The following is a 27,571-nucleotide window of genomic DNA, read 5'->3' on the forward strand; positions in this document are numbered from 1 at the left end:
TACTGAAATGAAATGGCATATGGCTTTCAGTGCCGGGAGTATCCGAGGACAAGTTCAGATCGCCAGATGCAGGTCTTTCGATTTGACGCCCGTACGCGATCTGCGCATCATGATGAGGATGAAATGATGATGAAGACGACACATATACCCAGCCCCCGAGCCAGCGGAATTAAACAATTATGGTTAAAATTCCTGACCCTGCCGGGAATCAAACCCAGGACCCCTGTGACCAAAGGCCAGCATGCTAACCGTTTAGCCATGGAGCCGGACAACAGACCTACTTATACATAGTATTTTACACCGATAAACTGGTCGGGTAAAATTTACCCAGTGCGTGGATCCTGATGGGTTAAAATATCCTGCTTGCATACCATAAGGCAGTTATTAGGTGTAACAGGACCATGGCAAATATCAGCTGAATTGTTGCTCAGGAGATTTGTATGCAACGGCTGAACACAACGTGTCAAGAAGCGAGTTAAGAGATAGTGAACCGGGAAGAAAGAGAGCGTGCTAAGCAGACCTTCCACCCTACCTACATGACTACGCCCTGCAGTCACTCAGAAGGATGTTTACAAAATATCTGGCCTATAGTCACAGAGGTTGTAGCAAGTGCCACTTAATTTATTTATAGAAAATCAATAGTGATGATATTATTATTATTATTATTATTATTATTATTATTATTATTATTATTATTATTATTATTATTATTATTATTATTATTATTATTAAAATGGGAGCAGCCTAATTCCAACACATAACAAAAATAAAATTTGTTGAAAATAAATAATGTCCACTATGCAAGGATTAAAAATTAGAAATCAAATTAACTTATTTTATATATGTATCTTGCTTCATATGGCCTGTCCTCTCTTACAATGGAAATAGTTTCTAAAATTGCTAGTTTGTTATATTTAATGGAAGAATATATATATCACTTAGGACTTTGACATTTTGCAGCAACATGTTATGAAAGTCTATACATGAAGTACAGTATCTTAGAAATGAATTTTGGTGATGATTATTTCCATAATGCTTTCTGGGAGAGGAAAAAAAAAAAACAAAAAAAAACTCATCAGTTCACAGAAATTACGCTTTGGGACAAACAGTTGACAATAACAGACCACATTACACCCACTCATTTATTACTTCTTAATTCATGCCTTTTCATTCCATAGATATTTCTACCATGGTTTACTTTATCAAAAATTTCTTCATCTATTACTTTCAAAATACTTCCATCGAACTCTCCTAAAACATTGAGGCTTTCCTAATCAGATTTAAAAACTAGAGTGTTGTTGAGCTGCACCCAGAAAAATAGTTTAACACATAAAACGAGGAAGCACATTTTAAAATATATTCAATGAATGTATGATAAAATAATGTCACGTGACATTGGGTGTGGATACAAACTCATATACAACGGAACTTGAAGAACAACTAACGGTGTTGGCATTGTTATATCAGCAAACTTTGATGGTTCTGTCTCTGAGGTGCAACGCTACGATGATCGATTGATGAAAATCTTATATGTCACAGATAGAAGGAAGGACCATTTTTTCAGTGCCTACGCTCCACAAACCGGCCTAGACGCGGAAACAAAAGATGCCTTCTGGGAACTGCTTGATGAGAAGGCTGCTGAAGTGCCACCAGAAGACTACCTTATCGTTGCCGGTGATCTGAATGGACACATTGGAGAGAGGAAAGAAGACCACACTGCCCATGGTGGACATGGATATGGAGAGAAGAACGGCGAAGGCCAACGAATTCATGATTATGCAGAAACTCATGATCTGATCATCACGAACACCTGGTTCAAAAAGCGTGATACTCATCTAATCATGTACTACAGTGCCTCCAATGCAACTCATCCTTGTGAGACGACGGAATTTCAAAGATGTTCTAGATACAAAAGTTGTTCCTTACGAAACCATCGTGATGCAACACCGACCTGTCATCTGTAAGCTACGGATGAAGACGCCAAGAGCCGAATGCTTACGCAGAAATGGGCCCAAAAGAATCAAATGGTGGCGCTACAAGGAGAAGGAGGCTGACATTGTTACAAGAATTACAGTGCCACCAATCACTACGGTTGAAGAGAGCTGGACTAAACTGAAAGACGCCGTTCATGAAGCCGCATGCTCTATTCTTGGAACAACTAAACCAGGATGATGTAGGATTGACAAAGACATGTGGCTTTGGAATGATGATGTTAAAGATGCAGTGCGGAAAAAGAAACAGCTGTACCATGAGTTTCTTTCAGATAAAACACTATCTCGTTGGAATGCCTACAAAACAGCCTGTAGTGAGGCAAAGAAGGTCATTGCTGTAACAAAAGCAAACTGATATGCAGACCTATATGCAAAACTTGACACGCGCAAAGGCGAGTGGCACATTTACCGGCTACTCAAATCGAGGCACCGCAAAACGGAAGACATCCAACGTGTTTACGGCATCAATGACGAAAAACGTGACCTGCTGGTTGACTGGAAGAAAGCGCGAGAACGCTGGCGGAGCTGTTTTGAGAAACTTTCAACCGAAGAATTTCCCCACCCACCAATCCCAACCACCTCCACTATTGAAGGCGCAATGAAGGAAATTGACATCACAGATGTTCAGGCTGTTCTGAAGGAGATGAAACCAGGGAAAGCCATTGGGATGCAGCAATATGGCTAACACAGCTTTTCAACCAGATCATCAAAGAAGGTCAAATACCATCAGATTGGCAATGGAGCATTACCGTACCAATCTTCAAGAAGAAGGGAAGTCCTGCCGATTGTTCTAATTATCGCCCGATCAGACTTCTGAGCCATGCGATGAAGATCATCGAACGTATTCTCGACAAAAGGATTCGCCAGATAGCCAAACTTACAATGAACCAAGCTGGATTCGTGAAAAATTGTGGCACAACAGATGCAATCCATGCTGCATGGCTGTTAGTTGAGAAACATCATGAGAAACATAAGCCTCTTCATCTCGCTTTTCTGGATCTTAAAAAGGCCTTTGATCGGGTGCCACATGACCTAATCTGGTTAGTGCTATGAGAACATAGCATTCCAGAGCACCTTGTTAAGTGGGTACAGATGCTCTACGTAGAACCAAGGAGTTATGTTCAAGCTGCTGCAGGAGCGTCCGAAGATTTCCGGATCACTGTAGGAGTACATCAAGGCTCTGCCTTATCACCACTGCTGTTCATTATTGTGATAGACACTGTTACATCAGACCTGCACAAGCCAATACCATGGACACTTCTCTATGCTGATGATGTCATGTTGGCTGCTGAGAATAAGTCTGATCTCCAGCGCCAAGCAGAAGAGTGGAACAACCGACTAGCGCAATACGGCCTGCACCTCAACAAAAAAAAAAAAAAAGGACAGAGTACATGACATTAGATCCTCAAGAAGTTGGAACCATCCACATTGATGGTGAAGATCTACCACAAGTAGAGAAATTTAAATATCTTGGCTCCACACTCTCTGATGATGGCAGACTTACTGATGAGGTCAACACAAGGATACACGCAGCCTGGCTGAAGTGGCGAATGATAACGGGTGTCACCTGCAACCGTTGGATGAAGGACCATCTGAAATCTAAGATCTACCGGACTGTTATCCATCCCATTGCTCCCTACGGCACTGAGTGTTGGCCTGCTATGAAGGAGGTAGAACGTCGACTAAGCGTCATGGAGACAAAGATGCTTAGGTGGACAGCTGGCATCACTAGATTGGATCATATTTCAAACGACATTAGGAAACGCTTTGGCGTTACACCGATCCAGAAGAAAATGCAGGAAAACTGTCTGCACTGGTTTGGACGTGTGTTGCGAGCAGAAGACAATACACTGGCAAAGTCAGCGTATACACTGGAAGTCGCTGGAAAGAGGCCCAAGGGACGACCAAGACAGCGATGGATCAATATAGTGCACAACGACCTGAAAGCTGTAAGACTACATCCTGACATGGCCCGTGACCGAATTAAATGGAGACAACTAATCCACATAGCGGACCCTGCCACCAGGTGGGACAAACGCTAAAGAAGAAGAAGAAGAAGAAGAATGTATGATAAAATAATGTGGAAATTTAAAAAACAGTCTGTTTTAATAAGCCTTCTTCTCATTACTCACTTATCAGAGATTTAATTTTTGCAGTTTGAAAGTTTTCCTCCTCCTTCAATTTCATTTTCCTAACTAAACAAAATACTTATCAATCTCAGGGAGAGGAAAATGTAACACACTTTTGGTGTGTATAGTGAGAAGTTACAGCATACTGCAGATCTAACCTTCTTTAAAAGAAGTGGATTTATCATGATTCTACAATTAAAACAGTGTTTATCGTTGCCATAAGACCTATCTGTGTCGGTGAGACATAAAGCAACTAGCAAAAAAACAAAACAAAACAAAACAAAACAAAACAAAACAAAACAAAACACAGTGTTTACATTCATTTAAATTTTTTTTGCAATTTGTTTTACGTTGCACCGACACAGATGGGTCTTATGGCGATGACAGGATAGGCCTAGGAGGGGGAAGGAAGCGGCCATGGCCTTAATTATGGTACAGCCCCAGCATTTACCATTTACTGGTGTGAAAATGGGAAACCATAGAAAACCATCTTCAGGGCTGCCGACAGTGGGGCTCAAAGCCACTATCTCCAGGATACAAGCTCACAGCTGCACGTCCCTAACCGCATGGCTAACTCACCCGGTCATTCATTTTAATAACATTGTGTCAGGTTTATGCATGATTACAGTAAGCCACAATCGTACATAACACTATATAACTCTTGCTACTTTTTGTATATATATATCTCTGTGTGATATTTTATAAAGAAAACAGATGTTCTGGTGGAAAACTGAACAAGAACACTATATATTTAAATATGAAACGAATGGAGAGAAGTGGCTTATGAAACCGTGTTGTTAGAATACAAGGATAAAGAAGGGAACATTCAGAAATTTTCAGCTGAAGACTTTATTAGTGGAGGATATGGAAAGAACAGTAGTACCCATTGCAGGAAACCTGGGTGCTCAAGTGGGGTAAAGGAGGTGAGGGCACCGGGTACAGAAGAGGATGGTAATAAAAAGATGCAGTGGTCTGAAGGTAAGACTGATGTGTAACTTCTGAGTCTCCCAAGGTGGAAAAGTGGAGACAAATAATGAAAATTGGTTAATCTAATACTAAGAAATAGACTGTGGTTTCTTCAAGATGCATTTCCAGTTGGTATAGAAACCATGAGACCACATATTGGCAAACAATGTTGAATATACCAAGCACAGGTATTTTATTGATAACTGAAAGCTAATTTTAATCAAATGTGCCATCATTAAATAATTTTAAAAACCAACAACTTGGGAACACTAAATTACAGAGTTATTCTTACGTAAAATTCAGTAAAGTCAGTCAACTTAGGATTATTTTAAAAACTTTCTGCTGGAATGAATTCTGTACTATAAGAGAAATAAATGAGCAGAAGGTTCCTCAATAACTTGATAAACAAAAAGAAAAACCAAACCAAAACCAGTCAAATATTCAACATTTGCCATGGATAGTTCCTTAGCTGAAAGCAGTGCAGCTGGTATGAGATTCTGTTTCATTTTGTGATGATGTTATACAAAGCAGCATACCATGCACTGAATATTTAATTAGTTACGTTGTATATTCGTTTTTAATATATTTGGCAATAGTACTCAGTTGAATGTTGCTTGTGCCTTCATATATAGTTCCAATTTTACAATCTCTATAGAATTTTTCTTGTGGGAAATCTTTAGTAAAACCAACTCCACCCATCCAATCAATGCATTTTGAAGTTGTAATTCCAGCAACCTCTGAAACATAAACATTTTTTTTCAGTACTATTAAACATAATTTCTCTCCTCAAGTATTCATCTTATAAAAAGTAATACCTGCTGCATAGTATTTGGCCATGGCTGCTTGTTTAACAAATGGAAGGCCAGCTTCCTGTAATCTAGCTGCATTGTACACCAAAAGACGGGCACATTCAATTTGTGTAGCTACCTGTGCTATTTGATGTTCCATGGCCTAGAGACAAGCAAATACATTTTCAGTGCTACAGAGAAAATTGAGTCTACAATAAAATTCTTAACACAGGATAGTGTCACTAGCTGTGAACAGCTTTGATAATCCTGAAATGGATAGAAACAGGAAAATGATAACCAATAGCATTTTTAAAACCACAGTATTTTGTAATATTGTATTTATATCAATTATGGATATAATAAATAAAAGAATTCCAAAAAATTGACTGGACTAAATATATATAACAAATGAAAAAAAAGGAAACAAACACCCTGGTGCTACAGTCCTGATGGGCCTTGGCTTACCAAGCGACCGCTGCTCAGCCCAAAGACTTGCAAATTACGTGGTGGTGCGTGGTCCGTGCGATGAATCCTTATAGCCGTTATTCTTGGCTTTCTAGACCGGGGCACTATCTCACCGTCAGATAGTCCTTCAGGCTGAGTGGACCTTCAACCAACCCTTTTGTCCACATAAAAATCCCTGTCCTGGCTGGGAAATGAAAGCAGGATCTCTGGGTGAAAAGCAAGTATGCTACTCCTAGACTGTAAGGCCGGCAAATATATTTAACACAGTAGAAAATTATATTATAGAACACATTGATGAGGATGATGATGTTGGTCTTATGTCCCATTAATAACTTTTATGGTTTTTGAAGATGTCAAGATGCCAGAAATTAATCACACAGAGTTTTCTTATGTGCTTTTATTCCTTGTTTAATAATGTTTTTTATTTTTTACAGGTATGTTATAGTGTAATATTTATATTAAACATGCATGTTTGACAGACTGAAAGGCTTTAAAGTTATAGTATACCTACTGACACGAAGCTGTACATAATACAAGAAAAATGAGCAATAAACCCTCAGTCCACAGAATGTGAGTTGTCAATAGACTGTGTATTTTCTTTTATAGATAATTAGTGTGTTTTTTCTCAAATCTCTTCAAAAATCAAGCCAAACAGATGGTAGCAATGAGATCCTCTCAGGCAAATTACCATGGTTAAAATGCCTTCATCTGTTTTTTTCTCTTGTATTTTAGTATATTTGAATTTTTTTCTTACTATATCCACTCTTGAGTTCTGGATTTTTATGTTTGGTTTATTGGCAGTCCTGAAACGACCACTGTATGAATGGAGGACTCGACTCCTACATCTTCTTGGGTCCAAAATTTCCTTTATTTTTCGAGGTATACAGGAACCAGACACATGATCCTGTGCATCAGATATGAGGTCATAGAAAATGTTGGTGTTTGTGAAGCCTACTGAGGTCAATTTGACAGCCTGTCCATGCTTCATCTTGCTCCAGATATGTATGATTGGATTTAAGTTAGGAGCTTGAACAGGCCAATCAGTGTGCAGCTGTTGAATAAAACAAATGTGAATGGCATGACCGGTATGAATTAGGGAGAGATTGTGCTGAAAATGGAATAAAGAAGTAGGGAGAAATAATCTCACTCACCAATAAAAATTTGTAGTAAGTCAACCTCTCTACATAAGTCAATTTTTTTTGGTGATGGCCAAATCATGTAAGATATGATGAAATTCTTCTCTTTGTGACCAGTGCTATAACTTATATTGTTTAATCTGCCAGAGGAATCAAAGCACCTTTTTCGAGAATGGTATACATAACTAGCCTCACTCTTGTTTCACTCACGCCTCTCACAGAGTTGTCCAAAATGTCATGGCTGAGCTCCCAGAAATACCAGGCGTGGTTTCCCATTTTCACACCAGGCAAATGCCGGGGCTGTACCTTAATTAAGGCCACAGCCGCTTCCTTCCAATTCCTAGGCCTTTCCTATCCCATCGTCGCCGTAAGACATATCTGTGTCGGTGCGACGTAAAGAAAAAAAAAAAATACCAGGCTTGTGTCACACACAAAATTTTTTTTAAAAATAAACATAAAATTCATTTGTCACCACAATCCACTATCACAAAATGGGATATATGATCAAGGCATATATGTACTAATACAACCATTTTTGAACAGCAGAATGTGAAGCAGATTCTCTTGATGAACAAGATTTGAGAGCTATTCAAATTGTTTTCAGATAACAATATGCAGAGGAGACAAACTTACATAAAGATGGATTTAAGGTCCCTGCCATCAACAGTTAATGAAGAGAGAGGAATGGCACTTGAAGAGGTGACTTCTTTTGTCAGAACAACCGAGGATGCATTAGAAAATGTATGTGATGAAGTGGCCAGGATTGTATCAGGCAAACTGAAACAATGTATTGTATTTAAACATGTAGTTTTACATGATTGTTGATATTGTGATTGCAACCAAGTGACCTCCAATTTTATGAAGATTCTGAACCTAAGGGATGCAATTTTCCATTTCAAAAATCCTACACGCTTTGTTCCAGTAATGATATCACTCACCCATCACACACCCCTCAACATACTTTCTTCATTGAGAGGCTGCACAAGGTTACCGTCATCTATAAAAATGTGCAATAAAGTTGATGATGATGATGATGCTAGCTGTTTGAAGAGGACTACCATCTAGGACATCGGCCCCTAATAGTACGAGATGGGATATGGTAACAATTAAAATTCCAAAATTCATCTACTGACCAGAATTCAAAACATGATGGTGAAGAACAAATGAATGAATAGAAATTTAAAATAATCAGCAAATCCAACTCACAATATTTAAAGTTAAAATAATTCGAAAATTCATCCACTGACTTGAATTCAAAAAGACGACGATGAACAATGGTTATGTACTTAAAACCATCAGGGGATCCAACCTGCAATATCCCATCTTCCCATAAAATAACTTGAAACAATGGTATAAACTGAACAAGGAACTGCTTCCAAAGCAAAATTCTAAATCAATAATGCTTGTTGTCTAAAGGGGTACAAAATCCAGGTCACCAGCCCCTCATAATGGTACTAATCACTGGTAAAGTAGAACCATGGTGTTCCTCATGTAACAGTACTAATCACAAGTAACGTAGACTCAGTGTTCCGTACATTGTGGTACTAATCACAGATAATGTACTATTCACAGGTAATGCAGTCCTATGGTGTTCCTCACATAGTGGTACTAATCACAGGCAACGTAAACCCATGGTGTTCCACATATAGTAGTATTAATCACTTGTACTGTAAACCCATAGTGATCCACCCACAATGATACTAATCACTGACCCATGGTGTTCCTCACATAGTGGTACTAATTGCAGTTACCCATGGTGTTCCCCACATAGTGGTACTAATTGCAAGTAACGTCAACCAGTGGTGTTCCTCACATGATGGTACTAATCACAGGTAATCTCATGGTTCCAAATCCATTATCCCTTGGTCCCCTCTTTTAGTCGCCTCTTACGACAGGCAGGGGATACCGTGTGTGTATTCTCTGTCTGTGTTCCCCACCCTCAGGGAGTATGTGCAATAAAGTAAATACTGAGACCTGGGCATCAATTATATAAATAGATGGATATTTTCTTTGAAAAGTTGTCATCCAATAGTTCCTTTGACTACTAAAAGTAGTAGTTTTTTCACATATATTTCATGATTCTGGACAAGTGGATAACAAACATCAAAATGACCATGAATTAAGCTGGATTTATGAAAATCTGCAGCATAATCAATGCAATACATGCTGCATGGTTCTTAGTTGAGAAACACCATGAGAAGAACAATAGGCTCCATCTCGATTCCCTGAAGTTCGAGCAAATATTTGATTGTATGCTGTATGATTCAATTTGGCAACCACTTTGAAAACATGGAGTCCCGGAGTACCTTGATGGCTGAGTACAGCTACTTTACGCTGTGCAAAGAAGCTACGCCCAAAGACGTTGCAGGTATATCTGATAAATTTGACATATAGTTGGAGTCCACCATGGCTTGTCCCTATCACAACTTCTGTTGATTGCAATATGGACTGCATAGAAACTCAACATATGAAATAAGAACAATCCAAGTTCACTACAGGGACCAGACAGGAGTCTAAATATCTTAGATCTATGATTAAAACAATAAAAAGGTAAAAGACGTGATAAAAACATGTCAGAAATAAAAAGTAACTATTACTCCACTATTGAGACAAAATTCTAGTTTCAGATACAAAAAGAATAATTTCTTTAGCGCAAATATCGTGGAAGTTATATCTTGTGTGCAACTGCCCAAATTGAAACTCATTGGCGTGTTATGAAGTGTTATTGGTGTGCTTAACAGTGTCAAGGTATGGACACTAAAGGCTCCATCAGTGAGCTGACTGAAGGCCTTTGAAATGTGGAGGTACTGCAGAATGTTCCAAGACACCTTGGGTAGACCATGTCATCAACGAAGAGGTAATCTAAAGACATGATACTGTATAGGCTTTTGGGCTTATGCCATGTCAAGAAAATCTGTAATCTGTCATATAAATTGTTAACGCTTGCAAAATTCATTGTTTCAAGTTCCGTATTGACTATAGTGTCTATATTAAGGTATAAAATGTCCACCTATTCGAAACTACAGATTATAATCTTAAAAATTATTTAATTAACATTATATCAACATGATGACAAAGTACCCAAGAGAATGAAATTAACATTACATAAACAATATTTCATACCAATTGTAACATTCAGACTAGAAACGCTGGTAACTAATAAGAGACAAGATAATAAGATCCAAGAGCAGTAATGAAATTTTTAAGAAAATCTGTTAAGACAAGAAGAGATAGAATTCAAAATATTAAAATCAGAGAAGAGCTAAATATAGAACCGTTAGTACAGAAGATACAGAAAGCAAGACACAGATAATTCGGACATGTAAAAAGAATGGGAAAGGAACGGATAGCAAGAAGGGAATTGGAAAGAGAAGTTAAGGGAAAGAGACCAGTTGGAAGACTGAGAAGTTTTTTTTCCTTTTTGGCTAGTTGCTTTACGTCGCACCGACACAGATATGTCTTATGGCAACGATGGGACAAGGAAGGGCTAGGAATGGGAAGGAAGTGGCCGTGGCCTTAATTAAGTTACAGCCCCAGCATTTGCCTGGTGTGAAAATGGGAAACCACAGAAAACCATTTTCAGGGCTGCCAACAGTGGGATTCGAACCTACTATCTCCCGAATACTGGATACTGGCCGCACCTAAGCAACTGCAGCTATCAAGCTCGGTAAGGCTGAGAAGAAGGTGGATGGATCAGATTTGGAAGTACATTGGAGAAGCTGGATTGGATGTGGCGGAAGTAATGGAGCAGGAAAAGTGGAACACAGAAAGGAGTGGAGGAGGCTTGTTAACCACACCCGGGCGACTGAACTGGGACATCGATGATGATGATGATTATATCAACATTAAAATATAATTAACATTAAAATATAATGTTGATTAAATAATCTATACGATTCAAATGTGTAGTATTGACTGAGTGGAAAATTTATACCTTAATACAGATAGTTAACCCTTGAAAACCACAGGAATGCAGCCTGTTTTTGGTCACATCTTCTATAATTACAAATACAACTGGATGCAACTAAAGATGGACGGCCAGATAGACAGGAAATGTGTATAAGGACGGAAAAGATTATCCTGAGTCTACAACCTCTGGCAGAAGCTCAAAATCCACAGTACGGCAAATCTGATACAGCATATACAAAATAGGAAAAATTATTCCACAATGGTTGCCAATCTTCTGTGAGGAGGAGGAGGAGGAGGAGGAGGAGGAGGAGGAGAAGAAGAAGAAGAAGAAGAAGAAGAATTCAAAAATATAAATACACTGAAGGATGGGTCTGATTCAATTGCCATGTGATGAATTGATTTGTCGGCATGTCACATAGCAAGGTCAACAGAGGACATCAACACTCAATAAGGGTGTCATCTTGACAGATCTTCAATCTTCATCAGGAGCGTCTATCCCCACCCTCATTGCAGAATTGTCAGTGTTCCAAATTCTATGTCACGGCTTAAATATCTGGAAGATTCCTGCCAAGTGGAGGCCATATCACTTAACTGTGGCGGAGAAGTGGACTCGCTGTAACATATGTCAAATTAATCAGTGTAGATTTCTCCTCCAAACAAATGGCATACTGAATTGTGTCCTTACAATTTATTATAAATGTACATGAGCACACAAACCCGAATTTTAGCAGCAGTGCAATGAACGGAGGCATCTTGAAACTCCAAAATAACACGAGGCTCGACAAAATCCATCAACCACGAAGGTAGTGATCATTTGGCGTACAACAGCCAGGGTGTTCTGGTGTAATCCAGTTTTTGAGGTACACACTGTAACTGTACAGTATTACAGGTCATATTTGCAATACCACCTTTGTCGTAAAGTCTTACCGAGCTCGATAGCTGCAGTCGCTTAAGTGTGGCCAGTATCCAGTAATCGGGAGATGGTGGGTTCAAGCCCCACTGTTGGCAGCCCTGAAGATGGTTTTCCGTGGTATCCCATTTTCACACCAGGCAAATGCTGGGGCTGTACCTTAATTAAGGCCAAGGCCGCTTCCTTCCCATTCCTAGGCCTTTCCTATCCCATCGTCGCCATAAGATATATCTGTGTCGGTGCGACGTAAAGAAAAAAAAAATAGCGCAAAGTCTTCTTCTTTCTTGCCTTGCTGTCAATGTACTTCATTGATGATGTCCTGGTTGTGGATCTGCTGCTGCAGATCATGCAGGGATAGTGGAATCCACTCACATGTTTTTGGTAGCTGTTTGTGTTTCAACATCAGTGGGCTGAAAAGTAGTTGTTGTTGTTGTGACATCATCAATAAGGCCCAGCTCTTCTTAGGCCTTTTTCTTCTTCTTTGTATCATAATAATAATAATAATAATTAATAATAATAATAATAATAATAATAATAATAATAATAATAATAATTGTACCGGGCGGTACACCTCCACGCCGCTAATTTAAAATGTGCGCCAGTTGAAACTCCTCTGCTGGAGGAAGTCTGAACTTTATTGACGGTATTAATTTTCTACTTTCACAGAAGATGTCACTACCTGTAAATTTCGGAGTTTTAGAACTGTGTCATTTTTGATGTGTTTTTGTTTTGCTTGAAGTAAGAAGTGTGAACTTTCTCTTCTAGAGGACACTACTGAAGAACTACAATAGTGCACCCTAGTGCGAAGAAAAATAACTGTTCTTTGGAGAAAATTTTATTTCAAAAGTTTGTTCTTTGTTAAATTTCTTTCTGTTATTGTTTAAGTTGGCTGTATACCCCTCTCTTTCCCCTTGTTTGCATTTAACCAATCCCGAATTTCCGTTATTAATTTCTGACCAATCATAGGTATCTTCCCCCAACTTGAATATGTTGCTGTATCCTACCCAATAAAAAGTTTGTGGGAGGGTGTTTTCATTCCCCTAACACCTAGAACCTTCCGCGAGAGTATATAAACTGCTGATTTTAGGGTCTCTGCGCCACTTCTGTTCCATCTTTCTGTGTGTAAAGTACATAACAGGGGGCGGGAAGCGCCTCTTTCTTCGGCAGCGGTCAACAACAAGGTAATGGCCAATTAATAACTTCTTTCTTTGCTAGCTCAGCAGTTTAAATCTCGGGGCGGGTCCGAAGTTTTTCCATTATGTAACCTTCCGTAAAATGTAAAGAAACTGGTATCTATCCTATCTTTTAAACTGCATATCGGGATAGAGAGTGCTTAACCCTCTCGAGCTCCCAATCATATTGTTTTGAGGTGAACTTATTTTCTCAACCTATTCTTCGTTAACGTAAAACAAATTGTTCTTTTCTAAAGTCACCTCTGTAGTATGGGATTAGCCCTTGCATTAGTGGCCTAGAGCCGGATTAGGTTTTAAAAACAAGTGTATTAGGAGTGCAGATCGCCTCCTCTCAAATTGTTATTTTATAGGTCATGTAATTACCCCTTTTCATTTAATAGACCTCAGTAGGTTGGGTATTTTACCCCTGTGTCTATGTCCAGTGAGGACAACTTGAAGGTGGAGTTCGGTGTGGCCTTTGAGAGGCTTAAAGTTGAGAGCGAGTGGCTCTTTTTGTAAATTGAGTGTTGTATGCCTCGTGGAGGCTTTTCAGTGTAATTTGGAGCTAGGGCTCCTAGGCATGAATGGGATTTTCTGCCCCTCTGTTGAAACTTGTGTTTGGGGGTAAAACTGAGCTGATTGCCCAAGCATTGTGTTTTCAGGGCTCGAAGCCCAAATCCTGTAAATATTGTAACTACCCTTTGACTTGCTACTTTGTACCTGCCATGCTTGTTATTTCTTTGTTTTTGAAAAGAAAATATAACCTTGTTAAATTTTAAATTAATTTTACTTTCGTAGTTTGAGACCCGTTCACACCCGCACCTTCTTTCACGCATAACTACCACAAAAACACGGTAACAATAATTATAATAATAATAATAATAATAATAATAATAATAATGTTATTGACTTCATGTCTCACTAAGAACTTTTATGGTTTTTAGGAGATGCCGAGGTGCAGAATTTAGTCACGCAGGAGTTCATTTACATTCCAGTAAATCTACCGACATGAGGCTGACCATATTTGAGCACCTTCAAATACTACTGGACTGAGCCAGGATCAAACCTGCCAAGTTGGGGTCAGAAGGCCACAGCCTCAACCATCTGAGCCCCTCAGCCTAGCATACCCCAAGTAACTGAAGGGTCAAGGGCTGTTTTGGCTACACAGCTCTAGTCCTGTTCATTTGTCACGCAGTACAGGCAGAATATTCAGAACTGTTTGGCAACGCAAAAACTTTAGATGACAATGCTAGTCCTCACAAAGCAGACTCTGTTAGACATATGTACAGTATTAAGGATAGGAGATCTCGCCAAACTCTCCCTATCTTGGTTCATGTGATTGATCTCATTCCTCAAGAGAAGAAGCCACTGCATTGAAAACATAAAAGATATTGCAACTGCAGTTAGGCTTGAGGCAGCACAAATTAACAGACTTTTAAATTTTTTATTTAGAATTTGATTTATGTCGCACCGGCACAGATAGGTCTTATGGTGACGATGGGATAGGAAAAGCCTAGGAGTGGGAAGGAAGCAGCCGTGGCCTTAATTAAGGTATAGCCCCAGCATTTGCCTGGTGTGAAAATGGAAACCACGGAAAACCATCTTCAGGCTGCCGACAGTGGGGTTCGAAGCCACTATCCCCTGGATGCAAGTTCACAGCTGCGCGCTCCTAACTGCACGGCTAATTGGCCTGGTAAATTAACAAACTTGTGAGGCCAGTGGTATCCCCTACCTTCCTCATCGATGACAGAGAACCGCAGGCAACCTGGGAAACTACCTTGAAGTAGTTTAAGCATGTTATACATGAAAAAACAATGATTTTGAATTTCGTATTTGCTCCTTCTATCCTCCCAGATATTCCTGGACACATACCCCATCTGGCAACAACAATGCAAGGTGCGTATCACACATTATTAAACATATACTTTGTATTTCCAGTTTTTGCACATTTTCAGGAAGTACAATATGCTGCCACTATGCAGCTCTCTTACCATAGTGATGGCAGTATTGATACCTGACAACAGTGTTGCCACCTTTTGCATGGAATGTACGTTATGGCGGGTGTTCAGTTTTCACTTGATTACTCCTTATACATACTTGATAGATTTACATCTTCTGTTTATACCTAAAAGAAACCTGAATTATCCTTAAATGGCAGTCCTATTTTTATGTTTATTACCATTCCAGAGCTGTTTTCTCACATCAAACACCAGGTATTTAACAGCTTTCCTTAGACCTCAATGTAACCTCTGTTTAATTATTTTTCCTTAGACCGGATGAGTTGGCTGTGCAGTTAGGAGCGTGCAGCTCTGAGCTCGTATCCGGGAGATAGTGGGTTCGAACCCCTCTGTCGGCAGCCCTGAAGATGGTTTTCAGTGGTTTCCCATTTTCACACCAGGCAAATGCTGGGGCTGTACTTTAATTAAGGCCACTGCCGCTTTCTTCTCATTCCCAGGCCTTTCCTGTCCCATCATCGCCATAAGACCTATATGTGTTGGTGTGACGCAAAACAAATAGACACAAAAATGTGTCTTCTAGCCAAGAGCACTTGTCTGATTACAAAATTCATTAAGTTTCTAGTAACTTACTTGGCTACTTGGTTTGCAGTCAAAAGTGCTCCAGGCTGTAGGCTCTTATCTGACATGAGTTGTAAACTGGCAGCACACAGACTTTGTTGAAAAATTTCCATATGTATGTTGTTTGTTTCTTATTTATTTATATTTGAAAGATGAAGCAACAAATCTTAAGAAATGTCCATTTAGCCTTTTTTCCGGTGATAGGTAAAAGCAACTTCGGAACACAAATTGATTCACTGTCAAAATGAAGAGAAATTCACCACTAAGTTTTAACGCTTTTTAAGTTAATACATTATGAAACAAATAGTTTAAAATATATTTGTATCAGTACCATCTTCCCTTCACTTAAGTACCTATGCTCAGTTGGTGGAGGGGTGTTTTAAGGCTTGGTGACCTTTCTATCACCATGCACGGGTCCTATTAAAAATCAACCTAAATTAGTCAAGATTCGAACTTTGGACAGTCAATTTGGGAGCCAAGCCACTAGACTAATGCTCCACCAATTTACTGGGAACAATTAAAAAAAAAAACACACTCTCTCTCTCTCTCTCTCTCTCTCTCATTCTCTCTCTCTCATTCTCTCTCTCTCATTCTCTCTCTCTCTCTCTCTCTCTCTCTCTCTCATTATAGACTGTTATGCCTTTCAGTGTTCAGTCTACAAGCCTCTGTGACCAGGGAGTCCCTCACCTGTCAAATGTAAGTGGGACTCTGTCACTCCTATAGGTCTGAGGTTTGCTTAAAATTAATAGTCTTTTTAAATTCCTTTTTTATTGATAAACATTGAATTATATATTTGTATTTATAAATTAATTTTATAAAATGTTAAAATCTCCACTGCTATTACCCTATATGATTTTAGTAGAGGAAATTTTATAAAAAAGAATCTATATTTATATAGCCTTGTTAAATATTTGTGAGCATCTGTGGCTTAGGTGGCAGCGCGCCGGCCTCCCACCGCTGGATTCCGTGGTTCAAATTCCGGTCACTCCATGTGAGATTTGTGCTGGACAAAGCGGAGGCAGACAGGTTTTTCTCCAGGTACTCCGGTTTTCCCTGTCATCTTTCATTCCAGCAGCACTCTCCATTCTCATTTCATTTCATCTGTCATTCATTAATCATGGCCCCAGAGGAGTGCGACAGGCTTCGGCAGCTGGCACACTTCCCATCCTCCCCGCTAGATGGGGGCTTTATTCATTACATTCTTGATCCGGTTGAATGACTGGAAACAGGCTGTAGATTTTCATTTTTAATATGAATGACATGACTTTTTTTTTTTTTTCCCTCTCCCTTACTTATTTCTCTGACCCTTAGCATTAATTTTATCATAAAACTGCTTTTGTACATTAAATCTATCTAATCTGTTATACTAGTGCAGTCTTAAATTTTAAAACTACTTGGATAATACCATATCATTCATATGTTGGAGATGGCGTATAATGTTATCATAGGTAAATTTAAATACTTCTTTAGTATTAGTCTCCTCCTCTATCTGGACATTATCCTTGTAACCAACAATCTTTACATACCGCTGACTGAATACTTCTGCCTTTTGAAGATCCTCGCATACTATACGCGAACCTTTTCTTGAGCCCGATTTTTACGGGGTGAGGAGTAAGGAGGGAGCGCTGGCAGTTCCAGTTATACTGCCAACTGAATGAAAATGAAATCTGAATTGAATCGATCTTACGTCAACAACTGTGTCACACATATATTATTTAACATTATATAACATTTATCGATGCGAATCTTGTTACTAGCATGAATGATATAGTTTGGCTTTGCTGTGTAAACAAAAACAGTACTAGTTCGTAAAGTGTACGCCAGATGTCGGACAGTGATGAATAAGCGATTCATAGTTTGTGTTTCAAAGATTGCCAATATGGATGTCGAAGATAACCAAGGTTTACCGATTCAGCACTAGGGAGCTCAGGGCTCAAGAAAAGGTTCGCGTATAGTACACACTCCCCTTGTTCATTAATAATTCCTGGCATGTCCTTCTTGGAACCTGTTTCTACCTTAAAGTACCTATACATACCATTCCATTTTTCACTAAAATTTGAATGACCACCAATTATGCTTGCCATCATGTTATTCTTCACTGACTTCTTTGCTAGATTCAATTTCCTAGCAAATTCCTTCAATTTCTCTTTACTTCCACAGCCATTTCCAACTCTATTTCTTTCCAACCTGCACCTCCTTCTTAGTCTCTTTACTTCTCTGTTACAATATAGTGGATCTTTACCACTGCTTACCACCATTAAAGGTACAAACCTATTTTCACATTCCTCAACAATTGCTTTAAACCCATCCCAGAGTCGGTTTACATTTTTATTTACCGTTTTCCACAAATCATAGTTACTTTTTTAAACACTCCCTCATGCCTGTTTTATCAGCCACATGGTATTGCCTAATAGTCCTAAATTTAATACCTTCCTTTCACATTTATTTTTAACTACGACAAAAACAGTTTCGTGATAACTAATACCATCTATTACTTCTGTTTCTCTATAGAGCTTGTACCAGGCGGTACACCTCCACGCCACTAAGTCAAACCTTGCGCCAGTTGAAACTCCTCTACTGGAGGAAGCCTGAACTTTAACCACCATGTTAATTCTAAAGTTTCTCAGAAGATGTCGCTATTGTAAATTCTGAAGAGTTCTGAACTGTGTCTTTTTCGATTTATATTTGTTTTCTCTGTAGTGAGAAGTGTGAACATTCTCTTCTAGATGGCACTACTGAAGAGCTACAATTGTGCACCCTAGTGCAAAGTGAAGGAACTGTTGTTTGAGAAATTTTGTGTTCATAAGTTCGTTCTTTGTTAAATTTCTTTCAGTCATTTTTTGGGTTGGCAGTATAACCCTTCTCTTTCCACTTGTTTTGAATTTAGCCAATCCCGAATTTCTCTAATTAATTTTTGACCAATAACGTATGTCTTCTCCGATATGGATATGTTGCTTGATCCTAGCCAATAAAGTTGAGGGGGGTGTGGGTTCTCATTCTTGAAAGGTCTCGAATGTTCCACGAGGGTATTTAAACTGCTGATTTTCTGGTCTCCGGGCCACTTCTGTAACATATTTCCTAGTGTGATTATGTAGCAGGGGGTGGGAAGCACCTCTTCCTTCGGGCAGCAGTTCTTCCATAAGGTAATGGCCTTTTAATAACTTCATTTCTTGCTAGCTCAGCAGTTTAACCCTCGGGGCAGGTTCGAAACTTTTATCATGTAACCTTCCTTTAAAATGTAAAAGACACTTGGTATAAATTCCGTCTCTTTAACTACAAATCGGGTTAGAGAGTGCCTAACCCTCTCGAGCTCCCTCTCATATTGTTTTTGAGGTGACTACGTTTTCATAACCATTTTTCTTCGCTTCATAATGTAATAAATTTTCCTATCGTGTCACCTCCGTAGTATGGGATTAGCCCTTGCATAAGCGGCCTAAGAGCCAAATAGGTTTTAAAAAGGTGTATTAGGAGTACAAGTTACGCCTCCACTCAAGTTGGTATTTTGGGGCCATGTAATTGTCCTGTTTCTTTAGTGAATAGGCCTCAGTAGGTTGGGTATTTTTACCCCTGTTCTTGTGTGCCTGGAGGGCAGCTTGAAGGTAGAGTTTGGTGTGGCCTTTGAATAGGCTTGAACTTTGAGAGCGGGTTGCACTTTCTTAAATTGTATTTTCTGTGTGCCTCGAGCAGGCTTAACTGGGTAATTGGGAGCAAATGCTCCTTGGCATGATTGGGGTTTTCTGCCCCTTTGTTGAACCTTGTGTATAAGTAAAGTTGGGCTCATTGCTCAGGGATTGTGAATCTGGGGCTCAAAGCCCAAAATCCATTAATAAACTGTAATTGTACATTCTTAACTTGTTGATATATAACTGAGTTCCTGTTATACTTGTTATTTCTTGATCTCGAAAAGAAAATATAACCTTTGTTAAATCTTAAATTAATTTTAATTTCGTTGTTGAGACCTATTCCACCCAGCACCTTCTTTCACCTCTAACTACCACGGATAACTCCGTAACAAGTGGTAGCAGAGCGTGGTTGAATGGGTCTCAATTTAGCCCCTTTTCAGTTGCTGGAATTTTTTTGATTTTTTTTTCAAAATTTTTCTGTCATCATGTCCGGCCCTCACGAGGTTCTCCATCCTTTCTATTTGCGTAAAGAGGAATTAATTTATGAACTATCTCTCAGAAACGTTCAATCTGGAGGCACGGTTGCAGTCGACTCCAATAAGCTAAAAGATTCCCTTGATTTGCCTATTACCATCCCGACTTTGGGAGAGAAAGAGACTGACAACGCTCTCTCCACGATCAATGATAATACTACTGAGCTAGCATCTGTAGTTAGTTTTTTTGAAGTAAGTGATCCATCTCCTAATCAACTCAAAAGAGTACAGGCCAGGTTGTACCACTTTTATAACAGGGTATGCGACCTATTGTCTCTGAAGTTAAATGACCTTCAGGGTAAGGAAGCTAGTGCCCTTGCTGAAAACTTGTCCAAAATGTCTAGTAAGGTTAGTCAGTTGTTATCTGGATCTGCGACTCCCAAAATCGACCAGCCTATGGTCGTAAATATCGTAAATGTGGAGGATTCCTCTAAAGAGGAAGGAAGTAGTACGGAGGCGACTACACAACGAACATCTGCCCCATTAGGAACCGAGTCCGATCGTCGCACGTCCATTCCACCCTTTGTGTTAAATAGGGCACCTTCGGAATCTGCTTCTCCGCCACTTAGGCCCCTTTCTACTATGTCACCTGGTTTCAGCAGTTTACCCCATCCATTAGCTATGTTACTTAGGGCCGGTTCTACCATCTGCTGGTAAAGTGGCTGGCAGCTGCCCGGGAGGTAAACTACCTGGAGGTGTAAATCGGCTGGTACTTTGGCTTGCGTCCAACCACCTCCGCGTAAGCGCTAGGTAGCTACCCGGAGCTAGACACCGATATACGAAGTTGGCTAGACTGATTTTCAGCGATTTCTCGCTTTCGAGTGTGGTGCTATCTATCGTCAGATGCATGAAACCCATTTCGATTGTCTTATTTCCCTGTGCTTGCGTCGGCTGATTATCACCAAAAAGCCTAATAAAGGGAGTCTTAAGAGTTATGGACAACGATTCATGTCAAACTTTCGTGATTTTAAACTATGATCTTCAATATCAATACCTAATTGGGATTAAAATCTCGAGATTACATTTTCTTATGCCAGTTATAACCTGTCATGTTAGGCAGAGTTTTTGAAAAGTATTCTCGTAGTAGATTGGTCAAGTCACTCGCTCCGTAATAGAAGGTACGCAGGTTTTCATCGTATTTCTAATTTACATTTTAAAATGTATTTTCGTTCCCTGCCGTTGTTCTTAACTCTCTTTTACGCGCTTCCATATACGTATACACACACACACATCTTCTTTACGGACTTATTGCCTTTGAGCATTCTATCTGCAGGCTTCTGTGAATTGATTAACTATCTCCGCAATGCTCTATTTGCAACTAGTTCTGTGACCTCGTTTAGTTTCAGATGCTTCCATTTATTGATAAAGCATGTCATTTTAATTTTACTGTATAACTTTATGAAGATAAAGTTGGAAGGTGCTGTAAATGTAAAGAACTAATCGGTATAAATATCCATTCATAGGAAGAGGAATTCGGGAATGGAATAGTTTCCAATTTCTTCAAAATAATTTACAAGACTATGTAAACAACTAATAGGGAATCTGCTACCTGGGCGACAGTCCTATGTGCTTTTAATCATAACATCACTTGCTATAAGTAGCATACATATAAAGCAATTTTCCTAGTAGACATAATATTGTGATAAGAACATATGAAAAGAGGCGTACAGATTAACACAACGCTAATAATAGAAATAAAAAAGATTCGTCATAATAAAGACTCGAACCTGCACACTTCGTATTACGAAGCGAGCGTGTTAACCATTACGCTACGAAAACGCTTGAGTTAGGCAATATACATACAGTAATATATATCTCCTGTCCGAAAACTGAAAAAGTAGAAAATTAAAGCCAATTTGAAATGATTTCCAAATAGATTTTGATGTTATATCCTTTTAGAGTTTCTTTACGAAAGCTTGACGTATAAAATGTGTTCCTTGCGCTACCGATGCAAGAGGCTGGTGTGACCGCTGCAATTACAGGGAAGCATTAATGTTCAAAATCCTGCAATACAATATCGATCACTGTTACAGTATACTGCTTTTTTCAGTATACTAAGCTAATTTGAGTTGCATATCACCAGAAATACAGCTAATCATGTTCAGCTCTCGAAACTTGCCCGGCAGGTAAAGTCTTATCGGGCCCTCGAAGTGGCCGATAAATTACACGCCGGGTATCGACGATTTATGTTGCCGATAGCGCTACCTTGGAGTGGTCGGACGGAAACATCCTTTTACGCGGAGGGCAAATTACGCGCTACTTTACCAGTAGGTGGTAGAACCGGCCCTTAGAGGTATTTCCAAGTTTTCTGTTAACTCCACTACTCATGTTATTGCTTTCTTACGGTTTTTAGTTGAATTCCATGATCATGCCCTTGTTTTTTATCTGTCTCCGTGTCAAATCCTTCAGATAATTTACCCTTATTCCATTGGTGTCCTCTCAGACAAAATAGTTAGGGCAATTGCGGAACAGTCATCCATAGAAGACTTCCATGCCCATCTGTTGGCAAATTTTATCCCCGCCCGAGCTAGGTCATCGCTCCAAAAGTACTACTACCGAGTACAACGGTTGGATGAAAATTTAGCAGACTTCATCCAAGACATTAAGTTTTACACTAGGGTATTTGCCCTTCATTTTCCCGAAGATCAAATTGTTCAGGCCATAGTGGAAGGTATTTCTTCATCATACCGCTCATACTTGTGTTTTGCGTCGCGTCCGCAAACTTTTGCCAAGTTAGAGGCTATGGCTGTCTCAGCCGAAGGAGTTAGATACGCCGATACACTGCGTGTCACGAAAGAACCCTCTCCATCCTCGAGTAGTTTTCGGCCTCCTCCTCGCCGATCCACCACACCCCGTAAATGTTACGCTTGAGGGTCGCCTGACCATCTTCGCAATAAATGTCCATTGATCAAATGTAGTAGGACTAATAATGGAGCAGGTTCATTCCAAGGCTGCTTTAAATGCGGCGCGTTCTCCCATATTGCCAAGAACTGCCCTAATGCTAACAGCACCCCCTCCTGCTCAACTTCGGGTGCAACCTCCACCAACAATCATAAGTGACTAGTGGCCTCGGCTGAGTCGGCTAACCCATCTTCCCGAGGCTCAGCCCCAAGTAAACATATCGAAATTTCAGGGAAAACTCAGGCTTCAAATTTATCTTTTGAAGGTCCCAAAGAATGTCTTAGAATTGCGGCGGATACCCCCGCACCTGTGCCTTTTCTCAAAATTGAATTAAATAATGAACCTGTAACAGCTCTATTAGATTCTGGCAGTGTTTGTTCCATTATTTCGGCTGAATGGTACTCCAAATTGAAACCTGTTTGTAGTCTTCCGGATTTTTGTTCGACTTCGGTTCATTATGTTTCCGCAAATTCCTCTCCATTAGAAACTTTAGGTTTTCTGTATGCCAAAATTTGTATATCTAAATTTACTTGGAAATTTAAACTGTTTGTGGCCAAGCACTTGTCTTGCCCCATTATATTGGGAGCTGATTTCATTTCTCACACCGGTCTAGTGCTCGACCTTCAGAGCAAGTCGTGCTCTTTCAAATTTGATAGTAATTCCAAAATCCCTTTGTTAAAATGTAGTTCTGTAACATGTTCATCTGTTTCGCCTACCCAGGATGAGATGTTGTTAGATCTTAGACATCTACCTGAGGAGCAGGCTGATAGTATTCCTAAGTTGTGTCAGTCGTTTCCAGAGGTGTTCTCGGATACTCTTGGTGTTACTGACCTTATTGAATACAAGATTGAGGTTACGGATTCGATTCCTGTCTGTTTTCCACCTTATAGGCTATCTCCACCTAAAATGAAGGCGCTGAAAGAAATCATTGATCAGATGCTGAAGGACGGTATTATTCGGCCCTCTAAGTCGGCGTATTCTTCGCCTATTTTTCTAGTCCCGAAACCCCAAGGTGGCTTCAGGCCTGTGATTGATTATAGGGCTCTCAATCGGAAGGTGGTGTTACAATCCGTGCCCTTTCCAGACCTTCACTCTTGTTTTCCTTGGTTTCGTAAAGCTAAGTTCTTTACCATCTTAGATCTTAACCAGGCGTATAATCAGATACCGTTAGCAGAGGAATCCAAGCACCTGACAGCGTTTGCCACGGATTGGAATTTGTATGAATACAACCGCGTGCCTTTCGGGCTCCCCACGGGAGCAGCTGTACTCACTAGACTGCTAGACAGGGTCTTCTCCGACATCAAGTTTGAGTACTTGTACCACTATCTTGATGATGTTGTCATATTTTCGGAGACCTTCGAAGAACACCTAGATCATCTGCGAGAAGTTCTCAATCGCCTTCGTAAGGCTGGGTTAACTGTGAAGTTGTCCAAGGTTGCCTTCGCTAAGCCCTCCATGTCATTCCTAGGGCATATCGTGTCGCCCGATGGTGTTGCAGTCGATCACTCTAGAACACAGGCCATCCGTGATTTCAAGCCTCCCAAGGACATCAAAGGTATTGCTAGGTTCATTGGTATGGTGAATTTCTTCAGGAAATTTATTCCAAATTCGCCAATAGAGTGGCGCCCTTGAACTTACTTCGTAGGAAAGGCGTCAAATTTGAGTGGGGACCTTCTCAACAAGCCGCTTTTGAAGATCTCAAATTAGCTCTGTATAACGCCCCTGTTCTGGCCATGCCCGATTTCTCCAAGAAATTCATCGTCCAAACCGACGCATCGTCGTCGGCGGTAGCCGCAGTCCTTTTTCAAGAGACTGAACTAGGGAGGCGACCCATCGCCTATGCATCTAGGACTCTATCGGCAGTCTTATTTGCTTTAGAAAAGTTCCGTTTCTATCTGCAAAATGTCAAATTTGACTTGGAGACCGATAACCAAGCCTTAAGTTGGGTCTTAGGTAGGCCGCGTCGTACTGGTCGTATAGCCCGGTGGGCCATCCGAATTTCGGCCTTCCAATTTGATGTTAGGCATATCAGAGGTACTGAAAACGTGGTTGCTGATGGACTAAGCCGTATGTTTTCTAATGATGTAGAGACTCCTGATCTGGATGATAGTTCTTCACCTCCCGTGTCCATACTATCTGAGGTTAATGCCATCTTAACAGATGCTCCCATGCTCTTTAGGGATATTGAGAAATATCAACGGGAAGATCCGACGCTGGCTCCGATCATGGAAACCCTTTCTTCTGGGGAACATGTCGTCCCTTATGTATTGAGGAATGGTGTTTTATGTTGCCCGTCGAGGCATGATCAGAAGATGAAAGTGGTAGTTCCAGCTGTTCTTGTACCAATGATCTTCAAGTACTACCATGAGACCCCATTGGGGGGGCATTTAAGAATCTTCAAAACCCGGGAAAAGATTCGTGAAATGTTCATCTGGAAGGGTATGGACGGAGAAATCCGTGAATTGGTAAAATCTTGTAAATCATGTTGGCTTAGTAAACCCACCATGTCCACTAAGCAAGGGCTTTTGTCTTCTCATCAAGCGTCGCGGCCCATGGAACGTCTCTACATCGATTACGTAGGACCCTTTCCCCAGTCAAAGGGGAACGCCAACAAGTTCATCTTTGTATGTGTAGATGGTTTTACAAGATTTTCTTGGTTATTTCCGACTAAGCTGGCCACCGCTCAGTCCACCATTACTTGTTTAAATTCCATTTTCGCTTCTTTCGGTCCATGTCAATATATTGTATCTGATAATGCTAAAGCTTTCACATCCAATCTCTTTCGTAAATTCTGTTTTGATCTGTCCATATCTCATGTGACTACTTCGGCTTATTATCCTCAACCATCTCTAGCTGAACGGGTCAATCGTAATCTGAGGTCGGCCCTTATTGCCTATCATCACGGCGATCATGCTAGGTGGGACACGTCCTGCATTGGTTAGCTTTTGCTTTGAATTCGGCGGTTCATGAATCTCATAAGTTTACTCCAGCTTCCTTGATGTTCAAGTTTGTACCTAACACGCTGCTCTCTAACCTTTGGTCTCTTAGTGATATTCTACCTGAGACAATAGACCCAGATAATATTAAAGATCTTTGGAAGAAGGCTAAAGCCAATCTTAAAGTGTCTCATGAAAAGGTTAGGGAAAGATTTGATCGTGGACGGAGACCCACCCATTTGAAGGTAGGTGACCAGGTGATGGTCAAGAATTTTGTTCCCGCGGGCAAGCTTGCCCCCAGATTTCATGGGCCGTGCATAATTGTAGATTTCCTTACGCCGGTCACGTTGTTGTTAAGCAATCCAGCCACCGAGAGGATATTTAGGGTTCACCTGTCCCAGGTGAAACCTGTGTAATTTCCGCACTAACTTAGCTCGTTTTTATTTTTTTGTTACATTTTGAAAGAAATCTGAAGGTTATATTTTTGGTTTCATTTTGAGGCCTTCTGCCCTTGGAATTATGTTCTTTGTTTCCTAATGTTAATTGTACAACCTCCCCCGACCAGTTAAACTGCTATCCTGTCCTTGCCATGGCCATTACCACGCTCCCGTCTCCTGCTCAAACACACCAGTGGCTGATTAAAATGAAATAAATATTTCCATGCCGCTGGCCCCTCAGCTCCACCACAAGTACTGTACCCGAAAATCATTATGGTCCAACAAATTCTGCCGCTGAGATCTTAATGTTTCAGTACCCCCGCAGCCGTGCGGCGCCGTGCCGCTACTGGAGTAGAGCACGGGCCCGATCTACTTCAGTGAGGACAACCAGTGTATGGCGAGCCGGAGCCCTCCTCCCGGCCAAGGCTGATGTGCGGCGCACCTCCTGCAAACTGCCCGTGGTCTGTAAACAATCGTCGCGTGTGCGGCGTGCTTCACCACCACTACCCCTCTCATAGTGCGGGAGAGCGGTATCTCAGGGTACTTGAGGGGTCCGAGCGGCCCCCTCTGGACACAAGCTGCTGCGGCTGGTCTCGCCATCAAGTAATAGGCAACTAATGTACTTAATCAGCTACATGGACATTTCATATCAACAATTACTACATTTTTGGATTCAACTGCAACATCTGGTGGACTTAGAAAAATTTTTTTTTTCCCTTTCAAGAATTAAAAGTTTTCTTTCTCAGTTCAACTACTACAAGCATAAAGTCATTACATCTAAAGCTACTACAAAGAATTTTGAAACTGGATCCAACCAATTTAATAAAACTTGTTTGTAAACCCTTCTGCAATTAATTTCTATATCAACATCATAACTTGGACCTTGTTGTAAAACAAAATTTGGTCTTCTTCTGTGTTACCCCTTGGAAAGACTTTTGTTGGGGGGAGGTCTGTACCGGGCGGTACACCTCCACGCCGCTAAGTCAAACCTTGCGCCAGTTGAAACTCCTCTACTGGAGGAAGCCTGAACTTTAACCACAATGTTAATTCTAAAGTTTCTCAGTAGATGTCGCTATTGTAAATTTTGAAGAGTTCTGAA

General features: G+C 40.3%; 1 protein-coding gene across 1 annotated transcript in view; it reads right to left on the reverse strand.

Moving 5' to 3' along the window:
* Positions 1-5,240: 5,240 nt before the first annotated feature.
* The window catches only part of LOC136862773 (short/branched chain specific acyl-CoA dehydrogenase, mitochondrial), a 158,669-nt gene continuing 136,338 nt past the window's right edge, over positions 5,241-27,571 (reverse strand). The window contains exons 8-9 of the mRNA XM_067139019.2: positions 5,902-6,037; positions 5,241-5,823 (exon numbers count right to left, since the gene is read on the reverse strand). Of these exons, the coding sequence (XP_066995120.2) occupies positions 5,645-5,823; positions 5,902-6,037 (315 nt within the window). The 3' untranslated portion in view covers positions 5,241-5,644. The remainder of the gene's footprint in view (positions 5,824-5,901; positions 6,038-27,571) is intronic.

The sequence above is a fragment of the Anabrus simplex genome, chromosome 2 (genome assembly GCF_040414725.1).
Source record: "Anabrus simplex isolate iqAnaSimp1 chromosome 2, ASM4041472v1, whole genome shotgun sequence".
NCBI lineage: Eukaryota > Metazoa > Arthropoda > Insecta > Orthoptera > Tettigoniidae > Anabrus > Anabrus simplex.